At 43.0% G+C, this 20405-nt stretch overlaps 1 protein-coding gene across 4 annotated transcripts in view; it reads left to right on the forward strand.

Moving 5' to 3' along the window:
- SLC35F4 (solute carrier family 35 member F4) overlaps positions 1-20405 on the forward strand; it is a 92901-nt gene that overhangs the window by 58403 nt on the left and 14093 nt on the right. Inside the window, exons 1-3 of one of the 4 annotated variants that reach the window (XM_032445047.2) lie at positions 5631-5812; positions 15868-16056; positions 19786-20083. In XM_032445047.2, coding sequence (XP_032300938.1) covers positions 5737-5812; positions 15868-16056; positions 19786-20083 — 563 coding nt within the window. In that variant the 5' untranslated portion in view covers positions 5631-5736. Of the gene's footprint in view, positions 1-5201; positions 5813-15867; positions 16057-19785; positions 20084-20405 lie in introns of those variants that run through there. The other 3 variants (XM_032445046.2, XM_015865883.3, XM_032445048.2) reach the window with 3 other exon arrangements.

Raw genomic sequence — 20405 nt, forward strand, 5'->3', positions numbered from 1 at the left:
TCAGATTTTCCTTAGCCACGTGACTTTTTGAGCCCATACTAGTTGTTGGGTCTGTAAAATCCTATAGTGAGTAAAAAGCTTTCAAAAAACTACAGATGTTAGTAGTTCCATGTCATGGAATCATAGAATGGGTTAGGTTGGAAGGGACCGTAAAGACCATCTAGTACCAACCCTGCTTCAACCATGCAGGTTTGCCACTCACTGCCATCTGCTTAGCTACAGCTCTTTGGGGTTTGGTGGAAAAGCAGTGGCTTTACAACAGCAGGGAGAAGCTTTCCTGCTCTGCATGACAGCAAGCTGCAAATCTTCCTATCATCATCTCTGTGTAGATGTTTACCCAGTGCCATTAATCTTATTTCTGTAAACTGCCTGCTTGGGAAGTGCAAAAATAGAACATATTGCTTTTTTTTACTACCCACCCTGTTTTCTAGTGGGAATTAAAGAGTGAATTCCTGGGCTGATCTGTTGGAAATAGCAACCCGTGTTAACACGAGCCTCTGGAGATGGGTATATAAACACTCAGCCCTCAAGGGAATTAAAATCTCTTCACGTTCAGCAGTAGTGCTTGTGGTGATTAGGTGATATTTTAGTCGGAAATGAATTCTCTGCTTCTAGGTATTTGCAGAATGTCAGAAGAGCTGGATGAAGTTGTATCTCTGTGTCAGTGAGCACAATATGTGAGACTTCGGTGTGTCTTCGGTATGAATGTTCTTAAACAGAGTATGTCTGATGATAGGGAAGTCAAGGGTAAGGCAGTTTTTCTGCCACAAGCCAAAGAATGGCTGGGAGCAGCAGTTCCCAGGCTGGAACACCATTGCAGAATCACTCATCAGGCTCCAGCCTGAAGGGGTGAAAGGTTTGGAGAAGATAGGCAGGAGCTCACCAGTGCTGATTTATATTCTGTTCATCCAGGAGGCACTTGAGAGTACGGTTGCTTTGAACAAGTGAATAGGACCCTCCAAGCACTTCAGTATATCTCTGAGTCAGAGCTGGCCTGCGTCTCCTGGGCTCTTAAGAGTCTGGTATCCACCACCCGAGCATGGGGATGGATGAACTGCCACATCTCTGTGTTGGAAGGGGCAGGTGTTTGGTCAAGCAGCCACTGGATGTGTGCAGAAGCAATTGTTGCTCCTGCAACAAGCAGACAGAGAAATATTTTGCTCTTTTATCCACAAGTGATATGTGCACATACACTGGTGGGGGTCAAGGGATCATGACTTAGTTTTTATTGGGTTCCTCTCAGTATAGGCTTGATATTTTGGGACCCAACAGTATTTAAGCCAGTGAGAATTTTGTCTGAGGTAAGGCAAAGCGAGGAATTCAGGATATGATTCTCTATAATCCATGTGATACAGCCTGGCACAGCAGAGAGATTTGCAGTTGTTTTTTTCTGCATGCCTTGGAAGCTGTTTTGGACTGAGTTTGCTGTTTAAATCAAGTAACACTTGCCGCTTGCTTCTGGTGAATGCTCAAACTAAAGCCTTGAATTCTCTTTTACATAGAAATGCTTTTTGTAGGATCCAACCATTTTGATCTCGGTTTGACTGTTTATCTCTTCTATGTCTTGCATCTAATTTATATTCCTGCATGGTAAAATTAACTTGATAACAGCCCTCTAGCTTCTCGTCTTAAAACACGCGCTCAGCCTGCAAGAGCCAGTAAAGTCATGTTTATGAGGGTATTATGGTCTAGTAATTGGGAACAGACTGACCTGTTGGCTGCGGGGCCTACAGAAAGTGGATTGCATACGGATCTTGTAACTAGCTTTGTACAAAACAAACAGTTTTGGATCTGAACCCTGTTCTGAAGCCAATTAGAGCCAAAGAAAGTCTTTTCATATCTCTAACAAGCATTAGCAGTGTTTCCCATTGGAAGCATTTGCCCTAACTTAATATCTAAAATGGCCAGGGGTCAGCAAGTCACCTCACTGGACAGAAATGAATCCATTCAGTGCTTTCCTAATTTCAGATTGCAGCAGACATGTAAGGGAGACCAGGCAAGCTGTCTTCTGGAGATACCAGCTTCTCACCATTCACCTTTAAAAGGTTTCGGTGTAGCTGTTTCAGACCTTGATGTTCACGGCCAGGTGAGATGAATCCCATTATCAACGTGCTCTGTGTACCTCTGCAGCTATTTTCCTTTAGCTGAGATGATTCTGTCTCCCTGTGGCAATAGCACACTCATCATCTTCATTGGGATCAGATGATCCATTACTTCTCAGTGGGATTATATTAATACTATGGTTTTGGTTATCAGTTCTTTCCCATATGGAGAGGAAAAAAAAAGCCCTCCAAACCAAACTTGGCATGGCTTGATGAGTTTATTGGTTCTGCTCTCTGTAGTCCTAATGAAGTAGTGACACAGAGTGGTGGAGTGTCCTTATTGGGGACCTTATTATTTGTGTCCCACCCCAAGATACACCTGCAAATGGTTTTTTGTCTCTTACTAGCTTTGTCAGCAGGAACCTAGTACATCTGTGGCTGGAGTGCCACAGCCAAGAGGATGGTCAATGATTTGATAGCATCAGTCCTGTTCTGATGTGAGTGTGGAGCCCTCGTTAGCAAATGTGATTCATCACTCCCTAATTCTGATGGCTTGCAGCACTGGTTTGCTATCAGGTGCATGAGTCAGCAGCCTTGCAGCTTCTCCATGTGCTTGGCTGCATTAATATTTACTGAGGGACAGAGGCTGTGATGGGCAGCACACACTGGGTCTGTGCTGGGTGGTAGGTAGTTCTGAGGCCTCACCAATATACTTGGGCTGTGGGGCTGAAGGAGCTGAACTGGAGTATGCTAATTCAGTGGCTGCTATCTACATTGAAACCAGAGAAAGGATTTTTCATCTGGCTTTAGGGCATTGGTTGGGGTCTTAACAGTGTTTGCCTTAAGTAGGAACAGATGCGTAGCTTGCTGGCCTGCAGTTTGGGTTATAATACACACTGTGTATACTCTACTACTTTACTCTTGGGAAGGCAAGCCATGTTTTTCCCACTGTGGTACCACACATAAATGTGAGTATCAGCAGATTTCATGTGGACTTGCAGTCTTGTGTCATGTCATCCTGGTAAACTTGAACATGAAACACAATGTGTGGGTGGATTCGTGTCAGGTGTACTTCAGGAGAAAGACTGCTTGCTTCTTTCCCTTCTACTCCATATTAATTTGTTCCTCTCTTTGGCATGATTAGGGAGGAGATGGGGGGTACACAGGCAGGATCAGAGCACCTGCATCAATAACATCACCAGCATAAATGCCATCAGCTGTTCACATTAGGAGCAGAAATGGGTGGCCAAAGCTCAGACTTGTGTAGCCAGAGAAGCTGATGCTTTTCAATCTGTGTTCTTCTGTGGCATCATGGCCTCAAGTTGCGCCTGGGCAGGTTTAGGTTTGATATTAGGAAGAACTTCTTAACAGAAAGGGTAGTTAAGTACTGGAATAGGCTCCCCAGGGAGGTGGTTGAATCGCCATCCCTGGATGTGTTTAAGAGCCGTTTGGATGTGGTGCTCAGGGATATGATTTAGCAGAGGGTTTTTAGAGTTAGGGTACTATGGTTAGGCGTGGTTGGACTTGATGATCTTCAAGGTCTTTTCCAACCTGGGTAATTCTATGATTCTATGTATGGGGACCAGTCACGTGTTTTTGAAGCAGTTTTATATCCGCTTCTTTTCTAATCATTGTACAAAGCAGAGATGACTGGGGTTGGTACTTAAAAGCTTTTTTTCCTGAGTTTGAATATGGCTTCTGAGTTACTGCATTGAAACAATAGCTGATCTTCCTTCAAAAAAAAATAAAAATAAAAATACCAAGCAGGCTATTTTTCGATGCAACCACACTGAAATTATCTGAAAGAAACGTCTCAAATTGCTTGACATCATCTCATGCATTTCACCCTCACCATTGTTAGGGTTCGTTAATGATTCCATTACAAGCTCCTATTATCAGAAATGGTTTTCTCCAAACCATCTGTGTTGTATTGTTTATGTTATATAAATGCTCAAGGACTAGACGTGTATTAATAGATAGCCTTGTGATTGCGGAGCCAGCAATTACTTAACTTGTGATTACTCTATCACAAAGTCTGCTGACTCTCAGCACTTCGCAGAGGAGAATAAAATTCCTTCTGCAAATTGGGAAGATAATTTTCTTTGGAATAGCACTTGTTACACAGAGTGGGAAATCATCTGAATGCAGATAAGCAGTAAAAGCTGTTTAGTGTATTGGGATGCATTGTGATGCTTGGGGAACAACTGTCAGGGCGGTGAGACTTATCAGTCCCAGGGGATGAAGTGAAGGTCCAAGAGTGGAGCTGCAGGCATCCCAGGAGAGGATGTTCTGGGTGGAAAAACAGGTGGCTGTAACCATTTATTTCCCTCATTCTTCTTGTGTAGCATGTCCCAGTGCTGTTGTTCTCTGCATTGGAACAGAAAGCCTTCAGATCTCATTCTTTTCCATAGCATTAGCCATTGTTTCTTACTGTGTCACCACTCCCTAATGATAAAGAGTGCAAATCACGCAAATGGGAGTAAAAGATGTGCAGAACAAGACCATGCATAATATCCTGGACTGCTGACTTCTTTGCCCTGAAGCCTTTGGACCCACTTCCCGTGGGTATGGTGATGTCATGGACTGATACCTTACAATACTCCTTGTAGGAACTGTCATAGCTGATGTCCTATACAATAACTATTTTGTGCCCAGAAAGAGGCTCTTGTCGCAGTGTAAAACATTTGAGATGCGTGCTGGCTGCTTTTAGGAAGCCCGGCACGTGATCTTTTGTGTTGAAGATTCTTTATCTTTTTCAAATCACTTTATTGCCTTCCAGTAATGCCTCCCTGTTTGGCTCTGTAGGAGGAGATGGAGCCCCATTCCCTGACCTTGGGTGTCTCCAGGGATGAGGCACCCACCACCTCTCTGGGAAATTTGTTCTAAATTTGTTTTTCACAGTTGCTGTAATAAATATGTTGAATGGAAATGGAATGATTTGCTCAGTGAAACTTCCTTATTGCTCTGAGCAAACAACATCCTGTAGTAGAAATGATAACAAAGAGATAGAAGAGATTGGATTTAGAAGAAGGAGAGTTAAAATGTCCTGGCTGCCTCAGGGGAAGAGCATGGACCAACTGTGGCCTATATATATCTTCTAGTTGTGACAGTTTTTGTAGGGCATTATAAGAGGAGAGACTCCTGCAATACCACTGCTTTGTTAGCTGATGAAGGAGCTTGATGTTACCGGCTCTTTCGCCCAATGCATTCCTGGTTTAGTGGCTTTATAGGAGTTGCATTATTCAAAGTTTCTTTAAAACAATTACTGTAATCATACATACATTGTCACAGTGTAAGGAACCAGAAAATTGCATTGCATAATTCCCTTGCAGTTGTCTGAGAAATCTCCTGTCTGCTCTGCTAACACAGAGCAGATATCTGATGTGGAATCGTTCTTTTCCTACAAAGGGACTGCAGTGCTTTCAAGTTAGAGAAGAGCAATAGCAAATATAAATATACTTTATCTGCTATGCTTAACAATTGAATGGAAGAAAAGTGTTAGCAGAGGTCAAGCATTGTTTGAATGTGTTGCAAATGGTTTCCCAGGGAAACAGCAAATCAGTACTCATAGCCTACTGCAGCATCTTCAGAACAACATCCAGCCACCAGCCCCAGCCGTGTTTACTAGTACTTGGGACCAAAAGTGATGCAGACCAAAGGCAAGCGAACGTGTGAGTAGGAGCAATTCCAAAGGATGAAGAAACATTCGGCAAGAGTGGCACCGTTACCATCCTACAGTGTTTCTGAATTAAATTCGCCCGTGTCAGACGGTAAATGCTTTTTCTCCTTTATATTTAAGGCTAGGCAGGAATTTACTTTGCATGCTGCTCCTGCTGTGTTCCATGCAAAGGAACGTGAGTGTGTGCGTGGATGTATTTGTATGTTTTTTGAGTAACTAATGCTTTGGTAGCATTTTTCACACTTTAATATCATCTGGGGTAAGTGCAGTTGCATTTCTTTTTTGTGCATTCGGTTGCTGTGTGAGTGATTTCTGATATAAAAACTAACGTTGAAAGAAGAACAACCAAAAAAGAAAGTTCTTGTGCTTCCATTCCGGCTTTTCAAAAGGCTGGTAAATGAGCTCTGCACTGTGCTATTGATTTTATGGTTAGTATATTAATAACATGCCCCAGGTCTATCGTTTTAAAGACAGAGGCATCAACTTTTTATGCCTGCTGTCCCTCAGCTCCAGATGGCAGTTGCTCTTTTGCACTGCTTTCCCCCCTTATATTTAGAGGCGGCAGCTCTGAAGCAATTCCTTAATACAGAAAGCACAAAATAGAAACTGTGAAGCCCGTGGTGTGCTCTCGCTAACATGACAGCCAAGCACAAAGTGCAGAAACACGGCTCGTTCCCTGCAGAGTACATGCCAACTTCACAGCACAGCTCAGTGTCAGCTGGATACCTGGAGATGTCCAGCGAGAGAGGATGGTGATGTAGGGGATGTACAGCAAGGATATGTGTAGTATAAATCAAAAGTTGAAAGGAAAACTTCCTAAAATATATTCCTACCGTTCAGGTTCGAGGTGGTGTCGTTTTCTTGCTGTCTGTAGAAATCTCAGGCTTTAACTGTGCTGTTGCAAGTTTATTATATTCGATGTCAGACGTTTCAGAGCTCTGAGTGCTGCTTTCCAAAGTTGCTTGTTCTGCCCGTAATGAATTCTCTTCCTGCCAGGTGTGGTGTGTTCTTAGGGAATACTTGAGCTGTAAAAAAGGCAAGGTGCGTGCTGTCTCTGTCCTGATCTTTGCTATTCTGACCAGCAGCAAAATTGTGATTCCTTATTTTTGCGAGTTAAATTCGGCACTACATAAAAGCAAAGAGGCAGTGCACAGCAGAGCATGACTTAAAGCTCTTCAATCTACCTGGATCAGACCGGCTTTATTTACAAGCAGGACTCGGTTTTGGTACAGCAGGCAATTGTCTGTCATTTTTCTTGGGAGTATGTGTGCAATATGTGTGCAATACGGAGTATTCTGCAGTCTGAACACTTAGCTGGTGTTCCTTTCTTGAGGGGAAAAAATGCCCTAAAGAAAGCTGAAGGAGCAGATGGAACTGACTGGTTATGTTGGTGCATTGCTGTTGGATTTTAGGAAGTGTGAAATAATAATCCCTGCCCTCACCCCGTGCTTGAGGAGCGGTGGGATGAGCTGGTTAACATGGTGATTTGCTGCTGCTGTGACAGTGGCTAACTACTGCCTACCCCCCATCCAGCTGTTCAGGAGTCTTAACCCGCTCCCCATGCTCAAAAATTGCACCATCTGTTCCCTTAGGGAAGGAAAATCCAGTCATCGTAGCAAGAAAGGGCAATAGACTGGAAGTGACTACATGACAGCACTTGTCATAGCCGACAGGCTGAAAATGGAAAGGTCCTTGCTGGGGATGAGGCTGACCAGGCAGAACTAATACTAAGCCCCTGCTAACCTAGACGTGAAATGTGTGTGCAGCCAGTTTTACAGAGCACAAAGATTTTAGTGGGGATTTCCAATGGATCCCAATGGGATAAGGCAGCCACCAGCTTCCCAAAAATGCTGCAGCTGTCTCTGTTTCCTTCACAGGCATTAAGAGAGCACATGGAAAGGATGCCACAGGGACTTGGGCACTGAGCCTATGTGCTGAGACCAGAGCAGGAGCAGTACACTATGTTCTTTTATCCCACTGTTCCTCAAAAGTGTTTAAATAGGCTCTAAGTCAGACAAAGAAACCAAAGGACCTGCTTAATGCATAGCAGGTACTGAAGTGCTGCCACAAGCCCGAGGCAGACAGATTTGGAGTCATCCCGCTGCATCTCAATGTAAACCTCTGGAAATACTGAGAAAGTTGTTTGAGCTTCCTGGAGTCAACAGGAGAGATGGATGCTTCTGAAAGGTGATTCATCTCCTCAGATGGATACTGCTGGGAGCTGGAATGAATCACTCTCTGGAGGCACCCATCAGACAGAAGAGGCAATAGTTGGTGAAGGAGATGAATATAAGCAATTTGGTATTGAGTTGTATGTCAATGTGCTGACTGCTTTTACACTCGTATCTTAGGAGACCTATGAACCAGCCTGGATTTATTGCAGTGTTTCATGAAAGCAGGAGCTATCTCATAATTAGTTGATAATGAGATGCATATGAGTGATTTCAGGAGTGTCTCGGGTCTAAACTCCTTGTACAATGACTTTATGTCAAAGCAGCCTCGTGGCTTTCATTGAAGCTACTGTTGGTGTGCTGCAGTGAAAGTAAAATGAGAGTTTAACTCATAATGTCTGTTGCTTTTTGGATGTGTCACTACATTTTAGCAATGACAAGATTCATTGGCATTTCAGAGGATTCTCTTCTTTCTTGGTGAGATTCATAACTTTTTATTTCAGAGTAAAATGTATAAATCTGTGAAAGCACTGGAGGCACATCTGGTGTCATTTATTACGAAGTTTGTCAGAGACGTTTTCTGTAATGGAATGATATGCGATTTCAAATGAACTGATTTATGCTTATCTGCTGCTCAGTCAGTGCTGAAGTGATGGAAAATAGATCTCATCTCAGGTCCAAGAATCCTGTGATTTTGGTTGGTTCTGGGTCTGGCATATCTGGGGAAAAGTGAGTCTGCCCAAGGAGGCTGTGGATGCCCCATCCCTGCAGGCATTCAAGGCCAGGCTGGATGTGGCTCTGAGTAGCCTGGTCTGGTGGTTGACGACCCTGCACATAGCAGGGGGTTGAAACTAGATGGTCATTGTGGTCCTTTTCAACCCAGTCCATTCTGTGATTCTGCAATTCTTCTGGATGTGTCACAGCAAAGGATGTTCCTTTTGGTTGTGTTCAAGGGACTCTGGCAGAAGCTGCTACTGAGATAATCTCATATGGAATATTTATGTCAGCAAAAGCTTAAAATGAAGTCCTTGCTCTAAAGCTGATCTTAGGGCACCAAGGCTTGCGAGTCCCCCCATAGGGTCAATCTCTCAGACAGATGGATGTTGGTTTATGAATGGCACTAAGGGACATGGCTTAGTGCGTGGGCATGGTGGTGATGGGTTGATGGTTGGACTACCTGATCATAGTGGTCTTTTCCAACCTTAATGATGTTATGACTCAGGGGGAGATCACCAGAACGAAAACCTCTAACCCCCAGCTTTCAGCTCCTCACACAACAGCCTTGTGTTTTTAGGGCACATGAGGATGCCAGGAACCTTTTCTGACAGCAGAATAGAATTGAATCCAAACTATTCCACTCCCAATAGTTGTTTTATATTATCTTTTGTAAATGTGCATAGGTTATTTGCTATAGAAGTCATAGAAGTTTCACTTTCATCATGCAGAAGTCAGTCACATTGCTTTCTCTGCCTGCCCAAATTTTTGTCCGTCTTTGACCAAACTGCAAAAGTCAACTCTTTCTGGTACAAATACAAATGATAGACTGTCTGATTTGGTTTCTATGTTTGTATATCCAGAATAAGCCTAATTCTGGAGTTGCTGTGTTGCTCTTTACAATTTATGTTTAGTTTAGTACCCTGCATTGATGTGAGTCAGAGCTGTGGAAGAGTCCTTTAAGCTCTAAATATGCTGTGTTATGACCAGCAACTTGAATATATACATAGCTGCTGCATTTCAGAATGCATTGATGCTCTCCCTGTCTGCTGTTTGCACTTCAGATGCCATCAAACGAACTTATTTACAAAATTTATTCTGACACCCGCACATTGGTGCTGATGTATTAATTCTGATGTCAAATCAACGGGATTCCTTGTCTGTGCTGAAATGGAGACAGTGATATTTGAGTTACGTTGGAATGAGAATGGGTAAAAAACAACAACAATACTCTGGTAAAGTGGGTAAGGAGGGGGAAAAAACAGGGAAAAGCACAGCAGTGCACATAGTGACCCTTTACTACAGTAACAAACTAATTCTCAGGTCCTCCAGAGATGGCCATCCCTTGTGCTCATGCGTCAGAGCTCCCCAAAAACCATTCTGCAGGTTGTTTACAGCCGGAAAAGCTTTGATTTGCTCCTGCAAAGAGATCTGTTTTTTCTTCTTTTTGTATATGGTTACAGCTGTTGAACATAATGATGTTGCAGCCTAAATCCATTTTGTGCTGCAGTCCCCAGTTGGAGTTTTAGGACACAGCAGCTGCAGACCATGCAGGTTTGCCATATTCCCAGGTTTGCCAAAGAGCATGCATCCATGCTCATTCATCCAGAATGACTTTTTCATGCAGCTGGTGCACAGAACGATAGATGTACAGACTTGCAGTTGTGTTTATCAGACCGGCATGCAGAAGCCAAGGCAGTTATACAGCAATTGATATAGGAATGCTAGTCTAAGGGATCAGCAGCCAGCTATGAGGCTCTTGGGAGATGAAAATCAACCACTGCATGAGTAGGTACCTCTGTGCAGCTTTCTTAGCAACTATTTCTATCTTTCCTTATTTTCTATCTTTCTTTATTTTCAAAAGATGAATAACTGCGTATATCCACCCATACTGCCTGGCTTCACAGAGCTTAAATGGAATTGCCTAGACTTTGATACACATGCTAAATCTCAGTGCTGTTCACGCTGTTGCTCCTTCTAATAACAGCAGGTACATGCGGACATACATTGTATGCACATCTCGTGCCCTTGCCATCCTGAGCACAGCCAGGATGTGCAGACACGTTGCCTTGCCAGGTGGCTTTCATGGACCTTGCAGTTTATGTGAGCAGATGTCACAGATGAAATCTGCAGTCCAACCATATCAGGCTCTGGAACAGGAGCGTGATGTAGCTTCTACATTGGCAGTAGCAGCCTCTCTAGCAATCAGAAGAGCTGGAAGGAAGCACACACTGCAGGATTTTGCTTGTAAGTCTAACCAAGATAGTGTTCATCAGCCTGTATCTTAAATCAGGAGCATTAGGTGTGCTGGGTCGGGCTCCCAGAGCTGTTATCATCACAAAGCCAAGGAGGTGCAGGCTTAGATGGTAACTTCAGGAAGTTCTTTGTGTCCTCTCCTCTAAGGCCGAGCAAGATGCACCTTCAACACCCCAAATGGGTATCTCTGTCATTTGTCTCTGCCATGAGACCATTTTTCAGGCACTTAATGACAGCCATAGTGAGAGTATTCCCACTTTTCAGGGTGACACGTCCCTCGTTAGTCACTGTGTTATTTATGGGATGATGGAATTTAAGTTATTTGCTCCCTCTTTGTTTGTTTTATATCAAAGATAGGCGGCCATATTGAAACTAGGGAGATTTCTAATTGTGAGGGGAGTTTCTGTCAGTTTGAAATGAATGGCTGTGTGCAGACACTGAGGAGATAATTGGCAGAAATTGCAGATGGACGTCACTGTTGAACTACAACAAAAATGTCTGCTCTTCTGCTTTCTCCTCTTGATGGTAGTTAATCATAGTACAGGAGAAATGCTGTACACCATCACTGAGTCATTTGTTTTTCATTAAGATGTGAATATCTTGTTTTTCCCAGGGCAAAAAAAAAAAAAAATTATCATAACCTTCTCATCCCCTTCAGACACAAAAACTTCCCAAACTAGCAAAGAGTGAATAAACAGGACATTACTCTGACTGGGCATACATGCATAGCCCTGATACACAGACACACTATGTGTCTGAAGGGTGTCTTTAACTGGAGAATATCACTGAGGTCTGAGATATGGTGGAAATAATTTACCTTCATCAAGCAAAGTAAGAGGTGCTTGCTCCTGAATCCTGTGTAGCACATTAGGTAAAGACTCTCCTTCTAGAGTTGGTCTGCTTGGCTTTCATAAATGTAATTATGGCTTCATGTCCGGAGTTGAGCTTCTAGTTCTGAACTCTTGAAAAACTCCCTTGGGTTTTAACATGAATAGTGGTAATATCTTCAGGTGTAGTGGCATGACTCCAGAACAGCCTTGCTGGTCATACTCAGTTGCTGTGGGTCTATACCAATGTAATGATGGGCAGGATTTGATTTTACATTGAGTCCCTTAGGCTGAAATTAAACAAACTATGGACATAATTAGCTATATATATAACTAGGTAGCCCTACCCGCAGCTGTGTGGTAGCAGTGGTGAACAATCCAATTAAAGCCAAGGCTAATGCTCTCTAATGAGGTTTTCTTGTTATAAAATTGACAGAAAAAGCTGTTCTCCTATACCAATGACACCACAGCTCAGTCCCTATTTCTTACGAGTCGTGCTCATCCGATGTTTCCCCAGCCATGAATTTTACATCATCTTCTCCTTACTGCACAACATTAGGAGCAGAATTTCACTGCAAGAATCTCCAGCCCTCATGGCTGTGCGCTGGCTGTTACCAACATGAGCATGTGCACACGGGCTGCTGGAAGCGGTGGGCTGGTGATGTGTGAGCGCATCCTTCACTGCGGCGGATGCTCACCAGCAGGTAAGGTTGCAGCACAAAGGGAGCGTTGTCAATTCTTTCACTGGTGCCCAATTTAGCAGGAACATTCGATTGACGTACTTTCCGCGTAGCACCAGACTGGCTTCTACCTCCATCCATCTGTCAAAGCTCAGCGATTGTTTCCGCGGCAGTGGCGCGAAGGCATCGTGTGGGGGAAAACAAGAGTTAAATGAAGTAGAATAAAAATAATAATCTTAAAAAAAAATGGGGCAGGGTGAATTTTATCCAAGAATGGAAAGTCACCCAGATGGATTTGATTCATTAAATGCTTGATACGATCTTGTGCAGCCCTTTCCTGTTTTCCATTCCCTTCTTTGTCAAGCGTATGGGCTGAGTGTTACTTTGACACTCAATTATAAGCTCCAAACAGTCAAGGAATTCTTCTAGCAGCAAGATCCAACACTCTGGCAGGATTTTTCTTGTTTGCTAGGTTTTTACCAATCTCTTTGAGTAAAAAAAAAAAATAGATCACGTAAATATTAGAGTAACAAGTCTGACCCAGTGGGAATATTTCTACTCAAGATGGTTGTTCTTTCTTCTATCAGGCACTCATTCTAAGGTTCACATCTGTAGTAAGTCAAATGATTGTGACCCCAACAGTGCTGCTCCACTTTTGCTCTGGTGGATGTGTATTTTAGGAGCTTTTTAGTTATTTCTTCATTTTCACATGACACATTATGGTAGGACCCTCCTCTTGTCCACTGTGGGAGGTCGTGCTCTCACCTCCTGAGACCACGAGGCCTCCATAGGCATGTGGGACTCACCTACGTAGAAATTCAGTGGGAAATGCTACTCTTGATTTCTTTCTAAGCCTGGAGGGTTTTATTGGATCCCTTCTCGAGGGCCAGTAGTTGCTGTGTGAGTCAAAGAATGGGAATTAGTTACACCACAGTCAGTTTTCCTTTCCTCTGACACGTGGGTTAGAGGCACACATGCAAGTTTTTGCTGGAGTTTTGTGTAAATGGTGATTTGTTGTCCTTGCTGCTGATACTGAGGTTGGAGAAATTAGCCCAGCGCGAATCTCTTCACCTTCCCTGTCAAAGCATCTCTTTAAAATATGGTGAGATTCAGTAGCGTTACATGGCCTGAGGTTTCCAGCTGTAACGAGGAGATTTTGATAAATTGCTGTGCTATCTGATTACTCTCAAATACAAAAGGAGATCACACTAAATCAAGCAGTGACTTTCGATTAAATGCAATCTCCTGAATTGCAGTTTTGGTCTCGGCTGCTGAGTTTCTCAATGTACGGGAAAAGACTGATGTTCCTTTATTGTACCAGATATAAATAACTCAGGGCTCTTTTTGCATGTGAGGAAAAATAGGCATCCTTGAAATTTTGGCTGCAGATCATCTGGTAGACTTCTTCTGAGTATAATGTGAATCTTGAGCTTGCTCTAAATGACGTGAATTGAGATGTAGCGTGTGTCTTTTAACGTAATGAAATCGCTTTAAATGATGCGTATCAAAGCGAGCAGTGATTTGGGTCGATGCACCTTGGTGGTGGAGGACAGGCAGTCAGCAAATGCTTCCTGAAAATAAAGCTTCCGTAAGTTAAGGACTGGAAGATTTGGAAGTGCCTTTTTGGATATTTAGGCCAGAAGGTGCTGCTTGTCTTAACCTCACAGAGATGGGAAGTAACTTTCAGCTGTCAAATAAAGGTGTGATGCTGCTTCTTGTGGGGAGACAAGTGGGAAGAACAAGGCTTGGACTTGTGAAATGGGTAGAACAAGGTCATGGGAAGAGTTGTGTGGCTATTAGATCAATATTTTCTCCATTAGAAAGTAAATATATGAAGATTAAAAGCTTTTTAAGGGTTTGAAAATGTCTTGTAGGCTCTAAAAAGCTCTGTAGGCATTGATGCTCACCAAAAAAAAAAGACGAGAAACCATCTAGTGCTTACCCATCATATAGTTGTTGGTCCTTGAAAGTCAGCTTCAGTGTTTATACTGTCACAGTCTGTGTTCTAAACATCTCCTTTGTGCTCTTTGTAATTAGAGCAGGTGAATCAAACACAGCATGTAGTTCAGGTGTGGTTATATGGACTTTAGCCTCATCTGGCAGAAAGGTTTTGACTTGGTTCCTCTGTCATCCCTGAATACAATCCCAGCTTTAGGAAATGCTTTCATGTTATTTGGTGTGGAGTTATTTGCTCAGAATCACAGAATTGGATTGGAAAACAGGTTGGAAAAGACCTAGAAGATCATCCAGTCCAACCATTACCAATACATCCCAGTGCTCCAAGTGCACTGATGTGCCTCATGCTGTAATGAAGAGTGTTGCCTTCTAAGAGGTTGTTGCTGTATTTGTTGCATACTTTGCACCTTACACAGGTGTTTTATGGCAGTTTTCCTGTACTTTTCAGTGCAAGGCAAGTGTTTGTTGTATTAAAGCCTCCAAATCATGGCAGAGTCAGTGGCTGCTCTGAGTATATGCAACTTCTGTCTGGGTGAAATGGTCACCGACCGGAATTGCAGGTGCAAAAGAAGAGGTGGGTGATCTCAACAGACCATGATCACACATGCTTATCAAAAACGACCTGTCAACTTGGCTTACTGACTCAGAAGATAACTCTGCTCACGTGCTGACCTCTTCAGCAGACACCTTCTGTATGTTCGGGAGTATTGAAGATGACCAGATTCCAGCACTGCACTACGCTCTGTTTCTTTCTGGTTCTTAGTCCAGTCCTTCAAGCACTTACTTGTTGCTGTATCCTTCTCACCAGCAAACTTCTCATTTGGTGTTGTTGGTGTTTCTGGCACCTGGGGCTCGTCCACTGCCTTGTGCCTTTGTAAAGTCTCGCTCTGATATGCAGCGTCTTGGAGGTGGCTGCATGTCATAGCAGAAGAAAAAGTAACATGCATGAAGATGTGGAGATTCTGACATGGTGCACCCAAAGCCTTCAAACTGACCTCTTCTGAAAGTTAACAAATGCCTACATCCTAAAGACCCATCAGTGACCAAGGCTTCATCTGATGCAAGAGTCTACAAGAGTGATTCTGAAGGATGGAAGGGGAAGCTCTCACCTTGAGAGTCTCTCAGCACCAACCCCAGTCATTCCTCAGCCCTTCTTTCTATCCTATGGGGAATGGTGACCACTCCTTTGGCCTGATTCAGTGTCAGTGCTCAGGAGGGGCCCACGTGAGTACTAATTCCTTAGACTGTTCAGAGCCTGTGGATGGACCTGCATGGCTGAGAGTATGCTGCAGTATAAGGCTCTCATTTCTTCAGGGGAAAGTGGTTTTCATACAGCAGCATTTATCTAAAGGGGGGAGAGAGTTAAGTATTTACTTACTTACTTATTTACTTTGTTCTGACTACAGCTGAGACCTTGATTTTTTGCCATGTGCTTCCTTTCTCCCACTGACTCATTTGTATGCATTTTGCTGACAGTGTTTGAAAGCCCCACTTTCCTCCAGGAAGTTTACAGCCAAACTGATGCAAACTCTTTCTTCTCAGGTGCCTCACGATCATCTGTCATCCAATGCAAGCCAGGAGGCAACTGCCCCAGCAGACACAGAGGCATGACTAGGCAGCTCTCCCCTCTATCTGTGGCTGAAGATTCTGCTGCTCCCATTCTTGAGCTGCAGAATCGAAGTCCCTCGGGAATCTGTCGGCACAGCAGAGTCGAGAGGCAGAGCAGATCAGGTAGGCATAATGGACCGCATTGCCGGTGTCACAGCATGCCTGCAAAAGGCCTCTCCTGTCTGATATTTGGAAAGACGGTGCAGAGTCCGAACGTGCTGACGTTGGGTTTCGGTGCTGCAAACTGCATGGCCTTGTGAAAGTCCTTCCTGTACATGTGTGCGGACTGGGGTTAGGCAAGAAGGAAGCAAGGATGGGAGAGGAAGTGCTGGGCCTTGGTAGGAACATAGAACGTGTTATCCGAGAAATCCTGTTGGCACAGAAGATGTTGAAAGGATGATTAACGTTAGCGTACCAGCTAGTCTTAAGAGGTGGTTGTGTTTCCTCAGCTTCAGCCTGGCCAGAGACCAGGAGCCTTAAAACCATTTACCTTCTCAAAGACAATGACAATCCCAGCTTGTACCATGGACAGTCTGATGAAGAAGAAGAGAAGAAGAGAAGGTGAGACAAGTGGAAGGATATCTAGGAAAGACCATCACAGTTTAGATCATCGAACTGTTGGTATGGCGAATGCTGGCTTCTTCACCATCGTGTCCATCTGTCATCAGCAGGGGTGGGATGAGAGCAGTTGCAGTATTCAGCCAGAGACCTTTGACTGTGCTGAACTGTACTGCTGAGGAAAGAGTGGCTAAATGACTGAAATAATTAAACTGTCCCAAATACTTTGGACAACAGTATATGTAGGTACTGTGAGCAAAAAGGAGAGGAAGAGCAGGTTGGATCTCCCTTGCACACTGGAACTGTGGGAGATGAATCTTTATCTTGTCACTTCATCACAGATGACAGCAAGAGTCAGCCATTTTCTGCCTCGAGTTGGATGGAAAACAGAGAAATCTTGTACTCTTTTGATGGAAACCCTCAGAAGGACATTAAAGGTGATGACTGCAGCAAGGAGTGGATGTCACAGCATCTTGCAGTGAAGATCTTACCCAAGATACTGGAGAACTAATCATCTGTTCTCATTTTCTGCAGATTTCATGATGAATAACTTCATATTTGCTTGTGAACAAATATAAAGAATATCATTTTCTAGGATGTAGTTATGAAACGCTTAAGAGTTCAGAAGAAAAACTGTAGGTTTTAATTTTATTCATCTGATTCTTTTGAAAACAAAAGCAAAAGATGGTTCCTCTTGTTATGGAGATATCACATACAAAAGTTACAGTACTGACAGACAAAACGAGCATGCAAGGATATTTCTGCTCCTTGACTTTCAGCACAATTTGCCATTGACCAGTGTCATCTGCATGTGTCACCTGTGGTGCCATCTGCATTCTTTCCCTCTCTTTTCATCCTTATTGAGTTCTCAGATTGCTTCCACGCTCTTGACGGGTTAAGTCAGTTGGTTAGTTTCAAGCTGAAGTAAGTCACCAAGGATTTCTATGGCCTTGCTAATTGTAAATGCTATCTGCCCACCACTTTGGCTCATGAATTTATTTTCTTCTCAGCATAGCATTCAGTATCATGGCCTCAGATTCTACTTTCTAGCTCAGTTCAGGCCTAACTTCATCACTTGGAAGTCCTCCAACATATTTACTGCGATTTGTGTGTCTGCTTTCCATATGTCCCTACCCTCTTGGAGTTCAAGCCACGTGATTCTTTTGAAGATATTTCTTATCTCTCCCTTTTGGATCAAGGGACCAAGTTTTCAGTGCGCACATCTCATGCATTTCAGAAGCAATTGTCAAGCTACTGTGCCACTTTGCCTGGGGATTTCACTTTAAATGTAGGTATTTAGTCTAAGGTGAGATAAGGGCCTCCATTGGGTCATGCATCTCACCTCTCTTTAGTACATGGGGATGAGATCAGCCACCTTCTCAACATGCCTGTTTATTCTCACCAAGTATAGAGAGAGCCTAGACAACATTTTTAGCCTGAAAAACAATTGCTAACTACATTACAGGGGATGAATCCCGTCAATTAAGCGCTTACAAAAACTCCCTACAGTACGTTTAATTAGGCTAAATCTCACACAGGTCTTTTAAATCAAGCTAGGAAGTTGTAAAAAGTGTCTATTTCTGTGCCATTCCCCAACATTCGGTGCTGTAACAACCAAGTCAAATGCTAATGATAGTGTCATGCATTGTAACAGCAATTACAGCGTTATTTGGTAATTGGAAAATGTAGTGTGTGGATAAAGGTGCTTTAGTGTTCCATCATTGTGTGATTGCTTTCACTGTTAGCTGAAGAAGGACTAATTGTGTGGTAGTTTTGCTTAGCAGGAAAACCCATAAGCGGATGTTATGAAATATGTTCTTTCTGAACCATTTTAACTTGCAAATAAACTGTAATTTACTTTTTAATAGAAGACAACCGTCATTATTAGTGCTATAAAAACACCTGTATTCTCTCAGTAGCTGAAGATAATGCTACAGCGGTGCCTTTCTATTCAGTGTCCTGTCTGATTATCTTCTCTATGTTTTAAATGAGCCTGTAGTTCTGTTTCACTTCTTGATTCATCACTAAACAAGGGAGCAGTACTAAATACTTGTTATTTTTAGGGGGAAAAATACACCATATGTTGGCAATTACAAAAAACTTCTTGTCCTGGTTAGGTAAATTCGTGACTGCAAATTTACTCTCTGTTATGATGAATCTGTTCTAGAAGATCACGTTGGTCTAATTTAATAACTCAAAACCTTGCTTTGAGATCTCCTTATAGCTGTAACAGAAACAGTAGTATGGAAGGAAAGTCAGAACTGAGTTTAGGTTGAACATAGGAGTGTGTGGGTGCTCTCACTGCAGTAGATCTGTAGCTCCCCTTAGCATCAGCAGCTTTGTAGTTTCTTACACTCTTGAGAATTAATTGAGAATAGCTGCAGGTCATGGTTTTCAGAAGGAACTCCTGTTCCTTGTGTCAAACTATGTGATACGTTCTAACGTGGTAAATGATGGAGCTCATCGGTGCTGCATGAGCTCATGGGTACAGATGAAGCCAGAGGGTTGTTGCTGCAGTCCGAGCTGTTGTTTTCAGCTGGGATCTGTGAAATTACATTCGGGTTCATGGGCTGCATCTCTGATCAGTAAATCTGGTGAGCCAGTCATCAGTCAATGGGATTCAGTGCTCTGCAATGCTGGTTCCAGTGATCCTCAAATTAGGTCTGGAAAGTACTATATGGAAATGGAACGCGACGACTTTCTGATTCCTACTTGCTTATCATGAGAGGTTTATTTCCAGCTTCAGTTTTGTTCACTTTCCTTTTTTAACTTCAAAAGTGTAAATAGACAGACTTGACTGAAATAATCCCCGTCTCCGCTTTGGAACATCAAACCACCAGACTGTTTACTCCTCACCTCACGAATAAAACAGTGATTTTTTGAGTTAAAATTTTCAATAATAAGAGCTTGTTTCTGGCTCTAGATGTGTAGGCTCAGATAGCTTTTATAGCTGCAAACATGCAGAGTAATTGACTTCATAATGTAGTTGGTTCCTAAAGATTTAGCTGTGTTCTGGAGATTTGGCTGGCAGAAGGGAAGAAGGGCTGATAAAGCAGACAGCTTAACCACGATGCTGTTACCTCAGGCCTCTATTGTGATCATCTTTTGTTCCTGTTCTCTTGAAGGTAGTATCATTGAAGTATTTCTGAGTGGGGTTTGTGGGACGTGCAGGAACTAAAAGAGAGAAGGCACGGAGTGGTTTGAGTCTGGATCACAAAGCAAGATTTTGCTAAGAGCTGCTTTGAACGCATTAATGATGTGTGCAACTCTTTTTTCTGTATCATTTTTATCCAGGAGAAGAAGGAACGCAAACGCACACGGAGAGCAGCAGCCAAGAAGCCGAGGGACAGACCCGATGCCAGTCTTGCACATCCACGTTTCTTAAGCTTATTTGGAGATTTCTGATCATTTTATCCGTCTCTTCCTCCTGGGTTGGGACAACGCAGTTTGTCAAAATCACATATGAGACATTTGACTGTCCTTTTTTCATGACTTGGTTCTCAACAAACTGGAACATTATGGTATTTCCTATTTATTATTCCGGGCACCTTGCAACCGCACAGGAGAAGCAGTCTCCAATCAAAAAATTCAGGTAGGCTTTATTGTGGCAATATCACTTTAAGCAGCCTGATTACTGTGGACTGAAATCACTGCACTTCTCAGTTTGACCCGTGGTGTCAGAAGACAGGACGAAGGTCATGCTGCAGAGAATCTCATTCATAAATAATCTTTTAAAGGCTAACAGATGAGTGACATATGCTTGAATAAATGGATAATTAGTCGTTACAGGGTTGTTTTTTTTCACTGAGTTGAAAAGGTTCGTTATTTGCTTATAATCTCGCTGTCTCTATATTTTGTGTTCTTGCCTCGATCAGTTTTCCAATGACTGTTAATCTCTCCTGACAGAATGGTAG

Source organism: Coturnix japonica, chromosome 5, assembly GCF_054131305.1.
Source record: "Coturnix japonica strain WE chromosome 5, WE-NBRP24, whole genome shotgun sequence".
Lineage (NCBI taxonomy): Eukaryota > Metazoa > Chordata > Aves > Galliformes > Phasianidae > Coturnix > Coturnix japonica.